Source organism: Protopterus annectens, chromosome 3.part0, assembly GCF_019279795.1.
Source record: "Protopterus annectens isolate FY-2018-M chromosome 3.part0, PAN1.0, whole genome shotgun sequence".
NCBI classification, from domain to species: domain Eukaryota; kingdom Metazoa; phylum Chordata; order Ceratodontiformes; family Protopteridae; genus Protopterus; species Protopterus annectens.
The window spans coordinates 1,126,434,278-1,126,454,411 of record NC_056731.1 but is presented as its reverse complement, the minus strand read 5'-3'; the positions used below and the strand labels follow the sequence as shown (position 1 = coordinate 1,126,454,411).

General features: G+C 45.3%; 1 protein-coding gene across 2 annotated transcripts in view; it reads right to left on the bottom strand.

Moving 5' to 3' along the window:
• The window catches only part of NPC1 (NPC intracellular cholesterol transporter 1), a 1,151,083-nt gene that overhangs the window by 717,293 nt on the left and 413,656 nt on the right, over window positions 1-20,134 (bottom strand). For both annotated transcript variants that reach the window (XM_044065361.1, XM_044065360.1), the window contains exon 7: window positions 19,684-19,757. In XM_044065361.1, the coding sequence (XP_043921296.1) occupies window positions 19,684-19,757 (74 nt within the window). The remainder of the gene's footprint in view (window positions 1-19,683; window positions 19,758-20,134) is intronic.

Below are 20,134 nucleotides of genomic sequence, written 5' to 3'. Positions count from 1 at the left end.
ATAGATAAATCCAGCTAGTTCAGAGGGGATGGAGGGAGGGTAACCTGGACTGCAGCAGTGTGAACACTCTAACATCTACATTTATGGTAGGTACAAAACTGTACTATGTTCATCGTGTTACACTGCTGCAGTCATCACACTTGGGTTGAATCCCAAAGCTAAGGATGGGTGGTGGAACTAAACAGGGTTTGGAGAGGCTAGTAGGCCCTGCAGAACTGCAGTGCAAAGTCAGCTCTGGTTTTAGAGTATAGAGGTAAGTGATAGTGCTTGGTGAAGGTGTGCACTGAACTCCAAGTTGCAGCCTCCAAAATATCCTTGGCTGGTACCCCTCTGAGGAAGGCTGTTGATGTTGCTGTAGCCCTGGTGGAATGCGGCCTGATGTTACCGGGCACAGATTTCCCATGGTGTGTGTAGCAGAAACAGATACAATGTCCTATCCACTTTGAAATGGTCTGTTTTGAGATAGCTTTTCCTTGTGATCCTGCAGCATAGGATACAAAGAGCTGGTCAGATTTTCTGAAAGCCTTAGTTTTATCCAAGTAATAACATAATTGCCTGTGAATGTCCAAAGAGTGTAGGAGCCTTTCCCTTTTGTTCTGGGGGTTTGGATAAAAGGTGGGCAAATGAATGATTTGGTTTAGGGCCACACTGGATACCACCTTTGGCATAAAGGAAGGGTTAGTTCGTAAAGAGACTCTGTCTTGATGAAAAATGATGAAAGGCTCCACTGCCATTAGGGCCTGTAATTCTGAGACTCTTCATGCTGAAGTTATTGCTAGCAGCAGGGCAGTTTTCTATGATAGGAACTGTAGATCAGCTGCGAAAGCTGGTTCAAAGGGCGGTAGTGTAAGTTTTTCCAAAATAAAGTTGAGATCCCAAGTTGGTGTTGGTGCTCTCCGGGGCGGTCTTATTTTCTTAGCCCCTCTGAGGAACTGTCTTGGTAATGGATGTGAAAATATAGGAGGATCCGTGTTGTATCGAGCTGAAATAGCCGAGGAGTGGATCTTAATAGATGAGAAGGAAAGCCCTTTGTGCAACATCTCAGTTAAATATTGAAGAATCTGAGGAATAGTTGGGACAAGGGGATTTTGGCCTTTAGCCTGGTTCCAGGCGCAGAATATTTCCATTTGTCTGACTAGACTTTCCTGGTGCTGGGCCTCCTGGCCTCCAGAATGACGTCCATCACAGCTTTAGAGAGAAGTGTTGACTGGTTGTTTAGGCAATTTGCCATGCAGCCAGATTTAAAGTCTTGAGCTGGCTGTGTAGAATCTGATTGTTTTGCTGAGTGAGCAGGTGAGGAATTGTAGGTAAAATCCATGGTGGGCCTTGAGCCATGCTCCTTAGTATTGGATACCAGTGTTGGCGTGGCCAGTCTGGAGCAATGAGTATCATTTGTGGCCTCTCTAATCTGGCTTTCAGCAGCACCTTTGCCAGAAGAGGCAGTGGAGGAAAGGCATACACTGTCAATGTTTTCCAACTGAATGAGAAGGCGTCCACTTTCCAAGCTAGTGTGTGGTATGTCCTTGTGCAGAATTTCTGTAGTTGGTAGTTTTGGGGGGAAGCAAACCGATCTACGTCTGGGCTCCCCTATTTTTGAGTTATCATTGCGAATACTTGTGGATCTAGTTTCCACTCATGAGGATCTATGATGTTTCTGCTTAGATCGTTTGCCAATGTGTTTTTCTTTCCTGGCAGGAATTGTGCTTGTAGTTGAACTTGGTAGATCAGTGCTGTGTTCCACAAGGTCATTGGCTTGTCTGCATAGGGGGTAGGAGTGTGTGCCCCCTTGCTTGTTTATGTACCACATCACTGTGGTGTTGTCCGTCTTTATTAGGAGTTGTCCTGGATGTACGAAGTCCTTGAAAGCTGTTAGGGCATTTTGTACAGCTAGCATCTCTTTTTGATTGATATGTAGATGCTTTTGGTCTGCAGACCATTTGCCCTGAATACACTTGTCCTGCCATGTGCACTCCCCAGGCATAATCCGATGCATCTGTTGTTATAGTTTGCCTGGCTGTGGGTAAGGTAAAAGGCTGACCCTTGTTGAGGTGACATACCTGAGCCCACCATAGAAACTCCTGTTGAAGGCAGGGTACGAGTGGAATTATTGTTTCCAAGCTGTGGCTGTTGAGTCCATACGCTTTTCAGATACCATTGTAATTTCCTCATATGCAGTTTTGCAAATGGTATTAGTAGTATGCAAGATGCCATGAATCCCAAGGCCTGCAGAATTTTTCTTGCAGGGAGTTGGGTCTTTGTTGCCATCATTTTGAAGTATTGAGTCAGTTGTCCTTGCTTGTCTGGCATGAGATAAGCCACCTGGGGCCGTTGTATTTAAGCTGGCACCCAGGAATATTACGTCTTGTGAGGGCACTAGTTTTGACTTCTTTTCGTTTACTGTGTACCCTAGGCAACTTAGTAGGTTTTTGACAAACGCCAGATGCTTTTATAGAATGTCCTTGATTTCTGCTTGAATAAGGCAGTCATCCAGGTATGGATATATTTGAATCCCTCTTTGTCTGCAGTATGCAATTAGTGGTGACAAGCATTTTGTGAAGACCCTGGGCACAGTAGATAAGCCAAAGGGCAGTGCAGAGAATTGGTAATGGGTTGAACCTGCTATAAATCGGAGGTATCTTCTGCAATTTTGTCTGATAGGGACATGCAGGTATGCCTCCTTGAGGTCCAACGTTACTAGCCAAGCCTTCTTGCCCAGCGTGGGAAGAAGTTGCTGTAGTGTTAGCATCTTGAATTTGGGTACTTCCAGGTATGTGTTTAGAATTGAGAAAACCAGAATGGGTCTCCAGGCTTTGTCCTTTCGTGGAACTAGAAACAGTCTTGAGTAAAATCCTTGTCCTTGCTCCTGTGTAGGAACCTGTTGAATGGCTCTCATGTCCATGAGAGCTGAACTTTGCTTTTGAGCCTCTGCCCATTGATTTGGTGGCAGGTTTGGCATTCCTTTTATCCTTGGCAAAGTGTGAAAGTGGAATCTGTATCCTTGAGATACAATATTTAGGACCCATTTGTCTTTTGTGATAATGTGCTAATTGTCTGCAAAAAGTGCTAGTTTCCCCCCCAAGGGAGCTGTCTAGAGTGTTTTGCTTGGTAGTCCGAGGGGTAAGTCATTGTGTTTGTCTTCTGGTAGTTTGAGACCTGTCTTCTCCTCCTTTTTGGGCTGTGGCACCCCATTGTCGAAGCTGGTAAGAGCCTTGTCACTGGCCTCTGCCCCTTGGGCGTCTGTTATCTGCCCCTCTGTGGTCTGGCAGAAGCTGGAAAGGACCAGTTTTTGGTTGGCCAATTTCTGCTGAAATGAGGGGGTAGAACCTGTAAAAAATCCTTGACCTTCTGCATAGATTTTGCCTTATCCTCCATTTTCTTTAAAACTTCTTCTGCTTTTACACCAAATAAAACATCCTGCTGTAAAGGTGCATCCAATAACTTTGCTTTAACATGATCAGGTAAAGTTTGTTCTTTTAACCAAGCATGCCTACGTATGACAGACCCCGTCACTGCTGCTCTACAAAAAGCTTCCAATGAATCAAATCCACATTGCAAAGTATGTTTTCCCACTTGTTCAGCTGCATGCAACAAATCTTGCATTTCCTTGTAATCAGGCTGCTCTGTATGTGTGAGCATTTTTTGTTTTAATTGAGACATCAAATATTGTTGGTATTTCAGCATGTGAAACTGACAATTCAAGGCCCTCATAGCTAGAGTAGCTGATGTATATACTTTCTTTCCCCATCTGTCTAGTGCTCTAGAGTCCCTTTCAGAGGGCACAGGATTTTTAGCAATAGAGGCTTTAACCCCTTTGGGACCTGGGAAATGGTTTCTGAGTCAGCAACAGGGCTTTTATACATGAATTTGTGTGAGTCAGGAACTCTGTAGTATCTGTCTGGTTTGGCTGGTGCAGGAGGTAGTGAATCTGGGTTAAGGCTAGATCCCGAATAAATATCATCCACAATGTCTAACACAGGTGGAATAGCAAGTGGTCTGCGCTGGGGTAGTAAAAGAACTCTCGGAGCCTTTTCTTAGAATCAGAGTAATCCTGGCCTTCCCAGTGGAAATGTTCCCTCATGGTAAGTAAGGTTTCCTCAAAAGAGTAGTCTTCTGAGGAAGATGCAGAAGGAATAGACTCTTCAGCATCAGAGTCTTCATAAGGGGGAAAGGAATATTCCTGTTCCTCAGAAGAGTCCGAGGAAATTGAAACCTGGTCAGAGGAAGCGTAGTCCTCCTCCTGTCTTGGCCTTTTATCAGGAGGGGGATGGGAACCCCCTGATTAGGGTAATTAAGTCTTCAGCCATCTTAAGCATCTGTTTCTTAGGCATGGGGCCTTGTACTGGAGACTGCTGTACAGTCTTATTTGTTTTTTAAAGGAGTTTTCAGCTTTGCATAGGATTTAATAGTGAGTGTAGTCGGTCTGAAGACACCTTCTGCAACTGAAGGCGTTTCAACTGCACCGGAATCTCCTTCGGCATGGAGTCAGAAGGGCCTAAAGGTAAAGGTTGTGGAGGCCCAGCAACCTCCGGTTTTGAATCGGATGTCACCTGGGGTCCTAAATCAGCAGTCGTCAGGGGCTGCGTAGGCGCCTCACTGAAAACCGAAGGACCAGCGACTGGCCTAGCAGAGGCCTTGGAGTTTGGTTTGGGTCTCGGCTGCCTCTCCTTATCTTTGCGTTTTTTATGTATTCCGGTCGTCGGTTGCTCCGATGGCAAGGTATAATTAAATTTCCTACCAAAATAATGTTGGGCGAAATCAAACCGACGTTTAATAGTTTGTTTATTAAACCTAGCACAAAACCGACAACCTGTGACGTCATGGTCTGGGCCTAGGCAAGGAATACAATAAGAATGAAAGTCCTTATGAGGTATTTGCTTCCCACAAGAAATGCAATTGTTAACTTTTCCTGACATCGGACTGAGGCAAGAAAAGGTTCCCCAACGGGGTACTTAACTTTATTGAAGACTTTGGTCTGAAATTCGATTTGAAAATCTCAGGAGTTGGCTGACCGGCACTTGCGAACTGCTTCTGCTTCGGGCACCACGCAGCAAGAAAGACTGAAGAAAATGTCGTCGGATGCATCTTATATACCCCTGGCGCACTGACATAAGGGAAGAAGCGACAGCAACTGACGCCGGACCAAGACTTTGGAACTCTGGCTGACTGCGGGACCGCCTGATGGCAGGATAACATAAGTGTGATGACTGCAGAAGTGTAACACGATGAACATCCCTCAGATCGAGTTTGCTGGAGAGAAGAAAGGAGGCAGTGAAGCCTACAAAGATAAGAAAAAACTATTAAGAGATATATCTCTCCATAACTCCCAAACCACTATGAGGAAGGAAGGTGGGAAAGTGATGAATCATGACACTGGATAGCACAGATTCCAAGTCATGGTAAGTACATATCTCTGTCTGATGCTGTCCATGTCATTATTGATCATGGATGGATCAGAGTCCCCAGCTACTATGAACCCTGGGAGGCCTCAGGGAAGAAAGTACAGTTGTGTACACTTACATAAATGCAGATGTAAGAGTGTATTCAGTGCTGCAGTCATTACCTGTGGATTATCCCTGCTGTGGTAGCCCTCAGCCAGCCCGAATACCAGAGTCAATGTTTTTCTGCTTCAGCTGCTGTCGCTTGCTGCCCGACGTCAGGTCGTCAGTGCTATAAAGGAAGGCAGCCAATGCCATTACATCAGTTTTTCTTGCCCTAACCAGTCAGAGGCCCAAGTAATTATGGTAAATGTGGCCCTGGTGGCTAAAAGCCACCGTTAGGAACTTATGTCTCCCAGGGAGGCCACGGTGGTGCAGCGGTTAGCGTTGTCGCCTCACAGCAAGAGGTTCTCCAGTTCGATTCTCGGCCGGGGTGCCTTCTGTGCAGAGTCTGCATGCCCTCCCTGTGGTCGCGTGGGTTTCCTCCGGGTGCTCCGGTTTCCTCCCACATCCCAAAGACATGCAGTAGGTAGATTGGACACTGTAAATTAGCCCTAGGTGTGAGTGTGTGAGTGTGTGCGTGTGTGCCTTCTGTGGAAGGCTGGACGCCGGGCTGGCAACTCGACACCGTAAAACTCCACTGCTAATCATGAGCAGACAGATGATCCGCTGTGGCGACCCCTAACAGGGAAAAGCAGAAAGAAGAAGGAACTTATGTCTCCCTAAAGAATGAAGATACAAGAGGGAAGGAGGGTGGGAAACCAGGACTGCAACAGTGAATACACTCTAACATCTACATTTATGGTAAGTGTGCACAACTGTACTATGTTCTTCATGTTTCACTGTTGCAGTCATCACCTGTGAGAGGATTCCCAGAGCTGATGATAATGGTGGTAGGATTAGTACGAGACCTAGGAATGGGTCTGCAAGCCCTGCAGAACTACAGAGGCAAACCCTGCCCTAGCCTTAGGAAATTGGGGAAGGTGGCAATGCTTGGAAAAGGTATGGACAGAAGTCCAGGTGGCAGCTTCCAGGATGTTCCTGGTGGGAATGCTGTGATGTGGAGGCTGCCCTAGTGGAATGGGTTCAAACAGACTTAAGAGGGGGTCCCATGCAATCTACAGCAGAAATGGATAAAGTGGGGATATCCATTTGGAAATGGTTTGTTTGGAAATGGGCTTCCCCTCTGCCCATGGGGCAAAGCTGACAAGTATTTGGTCTGTTTTCCTGAAGGGTTTAGTACAGTCCAGACAGTATCTGAGCTATCTGTACACATCTAGTGAGTGCAGAATTCTTTCTGCCTTGTTTTGAGGGTTAGGAAAGAAGGTGGGTAGATGTATGGCCTGATTGAGAGTTACATTAGACATCACCTTGGGCATAAAGGAGGGATTAGTCCTCAGGGAGACCCTGTCTGCATGAAAGATAATGATGGCCAACAGTGGCTGAAGTTCTGAAACCCTTCTGCCTGAGGTGATAGCTAGGAAAAAAGCAGTCTTCCAGGAGAGGTATCTTAGTTCTGCTGAAGCAGCAGGTTCGAAGGGTGGTAAAGTTAGTTTTTTTCCAAAACATAATTCAGGTCCCAGGCTGGAGTGGTTGGCCTTCTGGGAGGTCTGATATTACAAGCCCCTCGGAGGAATTGTTTAATCAAAGGATGGGAGAACAGGGGCTGTTCTGTATCAAAATGAGTCAAAATGGCTGAAGCATGGATTTTAATAGAGGACAAGGAGAGGCCACTATTAAGTAGCTCTGTTAGGTAGTCCAGAATAAGAGGGATGGACGGTTGTGAGGTACTGCCCCCTCTGGACTGGCTCCAGAGAGCAGAATCTTTCCCATTTTCCTGCATAGGAGCTGGGCCTTCTGGCCTCTATAATAATGTCTAGGACCTGTTTGCTTAACAGGAGGCCCCTTGTTTGCCTTTAGAGTATTAGCCATGCTGATAGTTTGAGAGTCTGCAAGTCTGGGTGCAGCATTCACCCCCCCCCCACCCACCCACCTGAATTAAGAGGTCTGAGATCAGGGAAAGCTGCCTGGAAGGCTGTAAGGTAAGGCTGCGCAGTAAGGGGTACCAATGCTGTCTGGGCCAATCTGGAGTAATGAGGATGGCCTTTGGTCTCTTCCCTTATTTTGATCAATACCTTGGGAATAAGAGGCAGAGGAGGGAATGCGTACACAAAGAGGGTGTTCCAGGGGAAGGTCAAGGCATCCACTTTCCACACTAGATGGTGATACTCCCTGGTACAAAATTTTTTCAGCTGATTGGTGCGAAGCAAAGAGATCCACCTCCGGCGTCCCCCATGTCGGAGTGATTTGTAAAAAGATTTTTCTGTGGAGCTGCCAATCGTGGGGGTCCAGTAAGTTTCTGCTTAAGTGGCCTGCCAGGGTGTTGTTGCTCCCTTGCTCCCTGGTAGGTATTGGGCTATCAGGTGTAGTCCCATGGAAGAGGCGGTCAGCCAGAGGTTCATGGCTAGCCTACACAGAGGGTAAGATTGGGTCCCTCCCCGTTTGTTGATGTCCCACATTACTGTGGTGCTGTCTGTTTTGATAAGGAGAACACCTGGCTTGAGATGGGGTTTGAAGGATGTCACAGACTTTTGTACTGCCACCATTTCCTTCTGGTTGATGAGTAAGGGAAGGTCCTGGGCATCTCAAAGTCCTTGCGTGCACCTGCCTTCTAGGTGAGCGCCCCAAGCAATGTCTGAGGTGTCAGTGGTAATGGTCTGCCCAGTTGGGCAGTGGGTGAAAGAAAGACCCTTGTTCTGGGCACAGGCCGCTGCCCACCAGAGAAACTCAGCCCTTATACAGGGGATGAGAGAGAGAGAGAGAGAGTTCTCTAGGGGTTGAGAATGTGGACACCAAAGGTTCTTTAGGTACCACTGAAGTTTTCTTATGTGAAGCCTGGCCAGGGGAATTAGAAGGATGCAAGATGCCATCTACCCCAATGCTTGCAGGAACTTCCTCGCAGTGAGGTGACTTCTGGAAGCCAGATGTGTAAAATAGAGAGGCAGAAAGCTCCGCTTTTCTGGGGATAGGAAGGCCATTTGGGATGCTGTGTCCAGCAGTGCTCCCAAGAAAATTATCTTCCTGGAAGGTGTTTGCCTTGATTTCTTCTCATTGATGGTGTACCCTAAGGAGATTAGGAGAGTTTTGACAAAGAGGAAGTCCTTGAGGAGCTTTTCTTTGCAATCTACCTGAATGAGCCAGTAGGCCAGATAAGGGTAATTTTGTAAATTTTTCTGTCTGCAACAGGCTATGGCCAGGGCTAAGCATTTGGTGAATACCCTGGGAGCAGTAGATAAGCCAAAGGGTAGCGCAGAGAACTGAAAGTGTTAGCCTGCTCTGAAGAGAAGGAATTTCCTGCAGGATTCCCTTATGGGAATGTGGAGGTAGGCATCTTTTAGATCCAGGGTAACTAACCAGGCATTTTTTTTGTTAGCATAGGCAGCAGCTGCTCCAAAGTTATCATTTTGAATTTGGGGACCACCAGAAAGGTGTTCAGAATGGATAGATCCACGATGGGGTGCCAAGTGCCCTCTTTTCTGGGAACAAGGAATAGTCTGGAATAAAAGCCCTTGCATGTTTAATCTAAGGGGACAGATTCTACTACCCCTTGGGATAGGAGCGTTTGGACTTGTTTCAATGCCTCTGCCCACTGATTTGGAGGTTAAGTCCATATACCCTTTTGGAAATGGGAGTTAATTGAAGGAGAATTTGTATCTTTGAAAAATGATCTTAAAGACCCATTGGGTCCTTGGTTACAGAAAGGCAATTTTGTTTATAGAGGGAGAGCCTTGCCTCCAGTTTTTGGTGAGTGGAACGAGGGCAGAGGGGGAAAGGGAGTCATTGAGAGGTTTTGCCATAGAGGGATGGCTTAGAACTCACTGCCTTTGGAGCGGAAGTGGTCCACTGTCTGGTTCTCTGCTGTCCCTGGGATAGGAGTCTGTGTTGTCTGTCCCTGTGGTTCCTACCTTGCCCCCATCTGCTAGGTGCAGGAAAGGACCAGTGCTTTGAGGGAAAATTCCTGCTGAACCTAAGAGGTTGTACCTGAAGGAAGTCTTTTACTGTTTGCATAGATTTTGCTTTGTCTTCCATCTTTTTAAGCACCTCTTCTGATTTTACTCCAAAGAAGCGGCCCTTATCCAAGGGTGTATCAAGATCAAGTAATTTAGATTTGACATGATCAGGGAGAGGTTGTTCCTTCAACCATGCATGTCTCCTAATGACAGATCCTGACACTGCTGCCCTGCATGAGACTTCTAGGGCATCATATCCACAGTGTAATGAGTGTTTAGCCACTTGACAAGTAGATTGCAGTAAACCTGCTAACTTATTCGAATTGGCACAGTCAAGAAAAGTTGAAATATTTTGTTTTAATAGTTACAAAGTGTGTTGTTGACATTTTAACACATGTAACTAATAGTGGAGTGCTCTGATAGCCAAGGTTGCAGAGATGTATACTTTTTTTTTACCCCATCTCTCCAGAGCTCTGGAGTCCTTGTCAGAAGGAATAGGATTCTTTGCAGAACTAGCCTTAGCTCCTTTTGGTCCCTGTGTAATGACCTCTGGATCTGCAGCAGGATTTCTGTAGAAGTATTTGTGAGAATCCGGTATTCTGTAACACATGTCAGGTTTTCTGGGAGCAGGTGGGAGGGCATCAGGAGTTCAGCTAGATTCACAGTAGACATCATCAACCACCTCTAAGATAATGAGGAATGGCCAAGGGTCTGTGCTGGGGCAGGTCTAGAAACTCTCTTAGTCTTTTCTTAGACTGAGGGAAGTCCTGCAATTCCCAGTGGAAATGATCCCTGAGGGAGTGAAGGGTTCCCCAAAGGAAATCTCTTCTGGTGGGGAGGGAGAAGGAATGGATTCCTCTGCATCTGAATCCTCATAAGTAGTCAGAGGTTGCTCTTCCTCTTCAAACTCTGAATAATCAGACTCCTCAGAATCCTGTTCTGTTAGTAATTCAGGAGAATTTCTCTTCCTTTTAGCAGGAGTGGCCTGACTACCCCTGATAAGGGTGATAAGATTCTCTGCCATTTTAAGTATTTGAGCTTGGGGTGGTGCAGCAAGGGTAAAATGGTGGCAAGAGATAGTTTTCCTAGGATGGCCTTGCCTCTAGGCCTAAGAGTACCCAACGGTCTGAGAGAAATGGTAGTCAGAGGAGAAGATGTTGTTTTTTGTCTAGATTCGGTAGTATGAAAAACCTCCTCAGAAGCCGGTGCCTGCGTCACGGCTCCGGACCCAACCAAGGCAGAGACAATGAAAGGTTCGGAAGACAAAAGATTTCTGCAGCATACCGGACTCCGAAAGAGTCTCAGTAGAGGCCTGTATAGAATCGGGCATCACAGGTCAAGAAGGTGCCTCACTGAATTTTGGAGAGCTGATGACCTGCTTGGTGGTAGAGTCATCGGAAGACTTAGCCTTGTGTGGTCCGTCTCTATCTTTACTCATGTTTTTTCAGAATGTCTATGGATTGGTGACTGACCAGACGCCATTTCAGAACAAAAATACCTGGCTACAATAAGAGCTCTACGACAAAAGGTTCTCGCGTTAAAGAGGGCACAGAACCCAGCAACGGGGGACATCGTGGTCTGGGCCTAAACAAGTGACACAGTATGAATGGAAGTCTCTGTGTGTTATTTGCTTTCCACAGATGAGACAATTGTTAACTTTTTCAGACATTGGTTAGTGCAAGAAAAAAGGACCCCCAATGGGGTACTTCGCTTTAGATGTTTTCAGCTGTAATTCAAACTCTGGTAGTGACCGACCACCACATTTACGAACTGCGTCTGCTAAGGGCTCCACGGCAAACAAAATGATGTAATGGCATCGGCTGCCTTCCTTCATAGCACTGATGACCTAACGTCAGGCAGCAAGTGACATCAGCTGATGCAGAAAAACACTGACTCTGGTATTCTGGCCGGCAGAGGGCTACCACAGCAGGGATAACCCACAGGTGATGACTGCAATAATGAAACAGGAAGATCATCATGCTGGAGCACAGAGGAACCAAAGGAAGCCCTGCTCCTAGACACAAGTCCAACTTATAATGTACTATAATGTACAAAGGTATGGGGGTTAGACCAAGTAGCAGCAACACAAATCTCATCGAAGGAAAGTTTAGCCAGGAAGGCAGAAGATGCGACTACCGACCTAGTAGAGTGAGCTTTAACTGGACCGGAAAGCTCCAGGTGAATGCTTTCGTAAATGTAAGAAACACAGCTGGCGGTCCAACGAGAAATAGATACCTTGGAAATGACATGGCCTTTCCTAGCCAAAAGGCAACAAAGAGCTGATTGGACTTCTGAAAATTTTCAGTTCTTTTGAGGTAAAAACGTAACTGTCTATGGACATCCAGACAATGCAACTTATATTCCCCTTTACTGGAAAAATTAGGGAAGAACACAGGAAGTTGAATACATTGGTTAAGATTAGCCTCAGAGTCTACCTTAGGGACAAAAGGAGGACTGGTCCTGAGAGACACCCTATCCTTATGGAAAACCATGAGGGGGGAGGGCTTAATACACAGAGCCTGCAACTCTGAGACCTTCCTGAAAGAGTAACTGCCACCAAAAAGGCAGTCTTCCAGGACAGGAATTTAAGATCACAGGTCGCAGCAGGTTCAAAGGGCTTCTGCATCAAAAACTGCAACACCAGAGTGAGATCCCACACCAGAGTGAGATCCCACTGAGGGCAGGGGTCATTGACAGGGTCTGAGTAAAAAGATCCCTTTGAGGGGGGCCTTGCAAAGCCTAGAAGAAAAGGTAGGACCTTCGTTCAAATGGAAGTTAGAGATAGCCGCCAACTGGAGTTTAAACACAGAAAAAATGGCCTCTTAATGAAAAAGAGAGGCCAAGAATAACAATGTCAGGGAGAGAAGCTGAAAAGGGATCTAGATTGCGTTGCTTAGCCCAAATAGAAAATCTCGTCCATTGGTGGAATACATCTTCTTAGTAGACTGCTTCTGAGAGGCCAAAATAATACTCAACTAGAGAGGGAGCCTGGACTGGGAAACAATCGCTGGAATTGTTGGAACCAAGTGGTCAGATGAAGTGACTGGAGAGTGGGAAGACAGTGCCCCCTGTGGATGGGAAATGAGTTCTGGGTTGGGATCTAGTATCCAAGGTGGATATTTCAGATGAGACCAAAGGGGGGAAAACCATGCCGGACGCGGCCAGAATGGGGCAATGAAGTTGAGAGAAGTCTTCAGGCGATGGGCTTTCGGTAAAACTTTGGGAATGAGGGGAGTCGGGGGATAAGCATATAGAAGTCCCAACTGCCAACCGTGCACCAGAGCATCCCTGGGTGACTCTCCTGTTGGTGGGGATAAGAGCAAAGTATTTGCTGCATTTGCGGTTGTCTGCAGAGACAAAAAGATTGCAGAAAGGAAGACCCCATTGGTCGAATATCCGACGTGCCACTGATATGTTCAGGGACCACTCGTGAGGACTCAGGATAGATCTGCTGAGCTTGTCTGCTAATACTTTGGGAATGTGCGTTGCAAGAAGAAAGCGCTTGGAGACATGGCTCATTCCCACACTCTCATGGTCTTTCTCCACAGGGGACAAGATTGTGTTCCCCCTGCCTGTTGATGTACCAGAAAACCGCCATGTTGTCTGTTTGAACTGCAATGGTCCCGAGAGGGAGACCGTTCTGGAAGGCTTGCAACATTAGAAGGACTGCTCTCATCTCCAGGACATTTATGTGCAATTTGGTCTCTAAGGAGGACCATGTGCCTTGGACCATCCTTCCCAAAGAATGTCCCCCCCACCCCAACAGGGAGACATCAGTGGTCACAGTGGCCTGGGGTTGGAGAAGACAGAAGGGTCTGCCTAAACAGAGATCCTGAGTTAGGAGCCACCAAGAAAGGTGACGTCTGCATACCTGAGAAATCCTGACTTATGGACATGGGATAAAGGTGAGCTGACCATTGCACTGCTAGGGTCCACTTCAGAACTCTCATATAACTGGCAAGAGGCACTAACCGGATTGCCCCCACCACTGAACCTAGTACCTGCAAGATCAAGGGGACCGTGGGATGTTCCAGATCCAGCAACTGACAGACCTGGTCCTGAATCATCTGGACTCTGACGGGAAACTGCTGGAGTCTCTGACACCATGTACAGAAGGATCCCGATAAATTCCATGTTCTGATACGGGACAAGATGGGATTTGGACAAGTTGACTGTCAAGCCTAGATCCTGAAAGAGACAGTGTGTGATCCATAGCCAATGTGAGCTGATGCCTTGTGAGAGCCGTGAGGAACCGATCGTCCATGTACAGGAAGACTTGAAAACCTTGTAGTCGGAGATGAACTGCCACTACTGCCATGGATTTGGTAAACACCCGGGGGGCTATGGTGAGTCCAAAGAGCAGGGCTCTGAATGGATAGTGATTGGCCCCCAGCCAAAAGCGCAGGTATCTCCTGGAGCATCTGTCCATCTTTATGTGATAGTACACATCCTTGAGATCCACTGAGCACATTCAACTGTCCTTGTGCAGAAGAGGCAGAATGAATTGAATAGTGACCATCTGAAACTTCGACTTCTTGACCGACAAATTTAGTACACAGACTTCCAAATGGGACGTAGGTCCCCAGTTTTCTTGGGCACCAAAAAGAAGCGAGAGTAAGTTCCGGACCCTTGTTGTCCTGTTGGGACCTACTGGATGGCTTTTTTTCGAAAGAGGTCTTGAACTTCGAGAAGGGCCAACTCCCTTTAGCTGGGTAGAATATCTGGGAGAAATTTTTGAACTGGAGGGGGCTGAAAAAAGGTTATGAAGTAACCCCTGAAATGATGTTTAACACCCACTGATCTGATATAATACATGTCCAGGCTAGTGGGTGGAGGGAAAGATACCCCCAACTGCCTCCAGGGCAGGACAGCCGGACAGCGCTTCAGGAGCACTGAGGGAGCCTCTCCATGAAGCGGTCTCAGCAGCCCTGGTTCTGTGGACTCCCTCTGCCTATGGAGTGGCGTCTGCTGTCAAACTCCCTTCCTCAGCTGGAGGAAGAGGATGCCTGTGGAGATTCCTGGAAGGAAGACTGAGACCTGTGGAACAACAATTTCTTACTACCCCGTGGACAGAGTCTTTTCTTCTTCCAGTATGACTACTTCTGCTCTTGAAGATCTAAAGTCATTTCACCAAATCCTCCTCTTCTTCAGTGGGCTAGGCTTGTGGAAAATAAAGAGCAGAATAATAGCTAGACTATCTGGGTGGAGCTTCCAGACGACTGTACCTCCTCCCCATGGTAAGAAGACTGAAAGGCTGCAAGAGCAGTTAAGAAAAAGAGCCTTGTGCTGAAACAGGGGCAAAGCTGTAGCAAGCACCACAGCAGATCCACATCAGGAAGTCTGCAACACTGACGATACAGTCGATAACTGCAACCTGCTCAGTTCCAAGAAAGTGAACACAAAATGACACAAGCCAACACCACTCACAACTGACACAAACAACCTAGTGTCCACTGGCAATAACCAGTCAAACCTAACTGGTGGAGTTAAGTCGTCTCTCTGGGCAGGGGCATAGCTTTTAACCTTTTATCTCCAGAATGTGGGAAAATTCCCCAAATTAGACACACTTTTTAAACACTGGAACAAACAACTCAGATCTTCTTAAAATCTATTTTTTAGGAGGGATGGGGCAAACCTTTGAGACAGAATTAGAGGCATTCTTACAAATTATAGACAGCTGAAAGGCGTGGGTGAAGAACACAGCCCACTGGCACCAAGAGCTGGAAAGCAATGGCAGACAACTATCAATACAAACACTACATCAGACCTCAACCCATTGGCTCTGACATCCACAAATGAAAAGGAGCTAGGTGTTTATGGAACCAGCACCAACAGTGCTGGCATCAGTGGCACACCAGACATGTGACGCATTAACAAAAAAGGCTGTGCTCACAAATCACAACCACAGTCAACATGCACATATTTTCTGTCAACAGTGGCTCCTGCAGGCTGCTCACCAGCCTTAATGGCCTCTGCACTGAAACACAGGCTAAAGAGGAGGAAACAGAAAAAGAGGGTCAGAACCAGTGGGGAAGAGACATGACCATTTTTTATCTGTTTCTGCAATGCAGCCTTCATCATTTACTGTAATCACTACCTAGTGCCATAGACCGACTATGGTGGGTAGAAGTGGAAGTAATGAACTGAAAATTACTGGTAGGCAGAGGTCTAGAGAAGGACAGTCCAATTTGTTCAACTTCAGAATATAATGAAATGTCAACTTGTCTAGTAAGTTTTAGTCAGTGCTTTTCAACTATATTTACCGACAACATGGATACACCAGTGTCACTAACCTGAACATCAACATCACCTGTAGTCTCATTCTTACAGGTACACAGGTAAATACTAGGTAAACAGTCTGCAGACTATTACACACCTAACCAACAACCAGATAGTAACCAAAGATAAGAATCAAACCCTGCACCTTGTGTCTGTCAGGTAAACACCTTAACTATGCTAATCCACAAACTGGAGTAGACTCCCCTCAGGACAAAGAATAATCATTTTCTTCCCTTCTTTTATGACCCTTTTCCAAAGCCTTTAGTTTGAGAACTCTAAAACCCTGGAAAGAAAAAGTCTTGCAGAGGAAGAACAATAATTGGGTAACAACTCCTTCAGTATAAAAGTTTATTTTTTCTATTAGAGTACACTTGTCAATGCTTTACATATTTCGCATTCTACCTATAAGTGCTTAGAACCCAAACAAGTTACACACAGCACACCTGCCCAAAGGACTCGCACTTTTTGAAACCTGCTGATTTCACCATAATGACAAAGCTAAAATTAATACATAGAAAAAAAAACACAAAAAAAAAATAGCAGCCATTAACAGAGTTATCATTCTAAACACTAAACAGCCTTGCTGGAAAAAGTCAAGCTGCCAAAAAACAGTAACATCAGAAAACTGCACTGCTTATAACGATCTGCAACTACTGAAGATGAGTGAAAAGGCCAAGGCACAGGAAGAAAAACATTCTCAAAACAGTAAAAACTGGAAAGATCTGCCCCGAATACTGGAGCTCAGTAGTAATAACCAGTTTATATAAAGGCTATTAAAAAAAAAAAAAAAAAACTGTTTTAAAGATTAAACTTTCTGTCAAGGAGGAACAAAAAAAAAGCCTGGAGCCATTTCTGTGTTTAAGGTCAATGAGTGGCAACAACAATCAGGACTGTTAAAGCTGACTGCTATACATTATGCATACAGGAAGGACTTTTAGCCAGGGAAAGTTTCAAGTGCTAAGCTGGTCTAGACCTGGGGTCAAAGTCCTAAAGCTTTTAAAAAAGATGGATTAGATCATGTTAGAACATATCCTCAGAAATTCAGATATATTTCTCTATTCTTTTTAATCAATAAGGACCATTTTCCAATGATCATAGGAGGTTACTAGGCTAATGGCCCTGGGGCCCTTAGAAGCCTAGCCAAGAGTTTACATGGATGGAAGGTTCGGCAAAGTGCTCTGTTTGACATGCATGGGAAGTCTATTCCAGAGACAGAGCAGCCTCTGGGAGACAAAACTGTCTTCTCCAGCAGGTTTTGTTGATGTCACATATAAGTTTCAGGCCTTTTGAGAGAGTAGTGCGTGACATCTGAGCAATCTGTACAATACCAAGTAGAGTGGTAGTGAACTGTCTGCATAGGACAGGTGTTGGGGGCCATGGTTTCTCTTTGTGAGGTATTTCAGTGGCCTTTCCAGTTTGTGCAGATGTTTAGAGAGGTACATCCTAAATGGGGTGTTATATTAAATTATTGGTCTAATGCGGGAGGAGTATAGAGAGGTAATAACCTCCTTTTTTCTGGATTCAATCCTTTACTTATGTGATGAACCAAGTAAAAGGCTTTTCTGACCACTGCCACTACATGATGGTCGAATGCGAAGTTATCAACCTGAGTGCCCAGGTCTCTCACCACACGTTGTGTGCTTTAGGGGGTTGCTGTTGATGTGGTAAATCAGTACAGGTCGTGTTTTTCTTGAATGATATGATACATTTTTTGCATTTAGCTTGAGGCCATGACATTCATTAGCTGCGAGACCCTCTTGCAGTATGTTAATACCATCTGGGGATTCAGTGACAGCACCCGACTTACAGTCATCTCCAAACTTGGTCAGCCGCAGGCCTTTTGTCTTTGCCTGCTCTCTGAGAAATAGATGCCAAACAGTAGGGGTCCCGGGACAGATCCATTTAGTGACAGGTCTGTTATCGGAGGTTGAGATGCCTACTTTGACTTTGAGGGTCCTGTTGGTGAGTCAGTAGGCCGCCCACCTGATGAGATAGGGATTTACTCCAAGAACTGTTTGCTTTTTGATGATGCCTCAGTGGGGGATTGTGTCAAAGGCCTTGGCCAAGTCAAGGTAAGCTGTATGCACTGACTTTCCCTCATTCAGGGCTTTGGTGACAATCTCAAAGAAGTCAACCAGGTTCAACAGGCAAGATCTGCTTTTGATGAATCCAAAATGGGTGGGGTCAAGTGCTTGGAGATTGCCTATGTCCTTGTTTATGAGATCCATGATAATACGCTCCATGGCTTTACAGATCAGACTTGTCAAGCTAATAGGGTGATAGTTTCCAGGGTCAGTAGTGGCACCACCTTTATGCAAGGGGATGACAATGGTAGTTCTCCACTGTGCTGGAATGAAGCCTGTACTTAGGGTACAGTTGAACAGGGTGCTCAATGGCGAAGTCAGTTCTTGCTGGAGATGGTGCAGAATATAGCTTGGGATACTATCAGGTCCTCCCATGGAAGCGGTGTTCTTTGCCTTGGATACAGCCTGTAACACGATCTATGAAGATGCGAGGTGGGGGACAAGTATCGGGGATGTCAAAAGAACCTTGGGGGGCACAGCAGGGTAAAGCTTGCACTGAACCTATCTGCTACAAACTGATAGACCTGTGTCATCAGATATCCCAATAAATGTAAAAGAACTAGTGAAAATACTTTTAAAACACACAGCTCTTCTCTTTGCTCTCCTAATAGCCACATCTTCATCTGATAGTGGTATCCAGTGGACATAGCTCACCTGCTGGTATACTCAAGTCATAACGCCAACAAGCCTAGATGAAAACCCATACAGCAAAAGCAGATTCCACCACTCGTCCCTGGGGAAAAGTAGTAGTTTCCAGCCTGCTTTGCCATGTTCTCATTAAGCGAAATTAAGTTAATTTGTTTCAAACAAATAACTTCAAAAAAGGGATATCACAGAATAAATGAGCTAGATGCTCACAGCCATCTTTTACCTTACTTTACTTTACAATGCATTTCTCAGCATGGGAGTAAACATCACACAAGTAAATACTATTACTCTTCTGGGCTTCAGCACAGTACTTCTGATGTAACAAAAGCAGTTTACTTGGAGCTCGTTTCAAATGGTGCCTGCAGTTTCAAAACAATTCACCTGTATGCATCTGTATAAATACCTGGGTACTCCAGAAGCTTAAACAGGTAGTTAAAAAAATAGTGACCAGAAGGAGAGAGCAACATTTATATGGTACAAGTCTAAGCTGATCTGGCAGTATATCTTACTGCTAAACTACTGCAATAAACACTGCATATGGATTTAATAACCCTTGATACTCACGGATTACAATTAAGCTACTATTGTAGGCTCCTTCACTCCAGGGCTTGTTAACAATTCCTCAAGTAATCCTTAAGCAGTTGCACAAAGGAGCTATTCAGTACTGCACAGCAGTCATGTTACTTTGGTACATTATTCAGAAAATGAAATTATAAACAATGTTATTTGCAAAGCATTGAGCAATGCTATTATTTACAAGACAGAAAACTATGATTTAATCATGCCTGATAAAACAGACCAGTCATGTGCAAATTCCACTTTAAAAGAATATGTTCTTCTACAAACTAGGCATTCCTTTAAATGAAGCACCTGTGCATGCAATAGCAACACTCTCTGTAGAAAACTTCTTTGATGCTTTCCAAAATTAAAACACTAAAATGGAACCGATAATGTCATTGTATCGGCCCCTTAAATTTCCCCTTAAATAAGGTGTTAACAAATAGTAGTGTGTACCATTAAATTTTACATTCAAAAAGGGCAAAAGGATACAAAGTGCTTTCAAATGCCATAATGTGCAAGAGCAGTGCTGACCAGTGCCACACTTCTCCAATCCCCAGTTGCGCTGTGTACACACAAACATTCATGCACACACGCAGACCAAGGTCCATTACTTAACTTCAGTACAACCAGATAACTCTCATTCAGTACAATAAGAAATGAACTTGCCTTCAACAGTTGAGTCAAAAGTATATGCCAGGTTGCTATTAATGGGTGCGTACTCTGATACAAGTTTCTTCTTTCTGTAAAGATAGACAAAGAAAAAAAAAAAAGGAGAGTGATTTTTCTAAAACTGTACACCTTCAACAAAAGTACCATGCTAGATCCACTGGCATACAAAGATAAAGCCCTGAATACGCCACAGGTGACCCCTGTTCAATTAGCAGCATGAGGACCTGATAGAGTTGGCAAAAAAGACATCCATATCCTCAGGGAAGAGGGACAGAATACAGCCAACCCTATTCTGTAATCCTTCAGAAAACGGTGGCAATATTTGTTGGGGTGGTTCTAGTGCATGTGTTTGGCTCACTAAGAAGTGAATGCAGTAGCCTTCCAAAGCACATGCCCATATTGTGCATGTGTGAGCAGGCACAGTGTCCCACTGTAATGCAGGTCATAT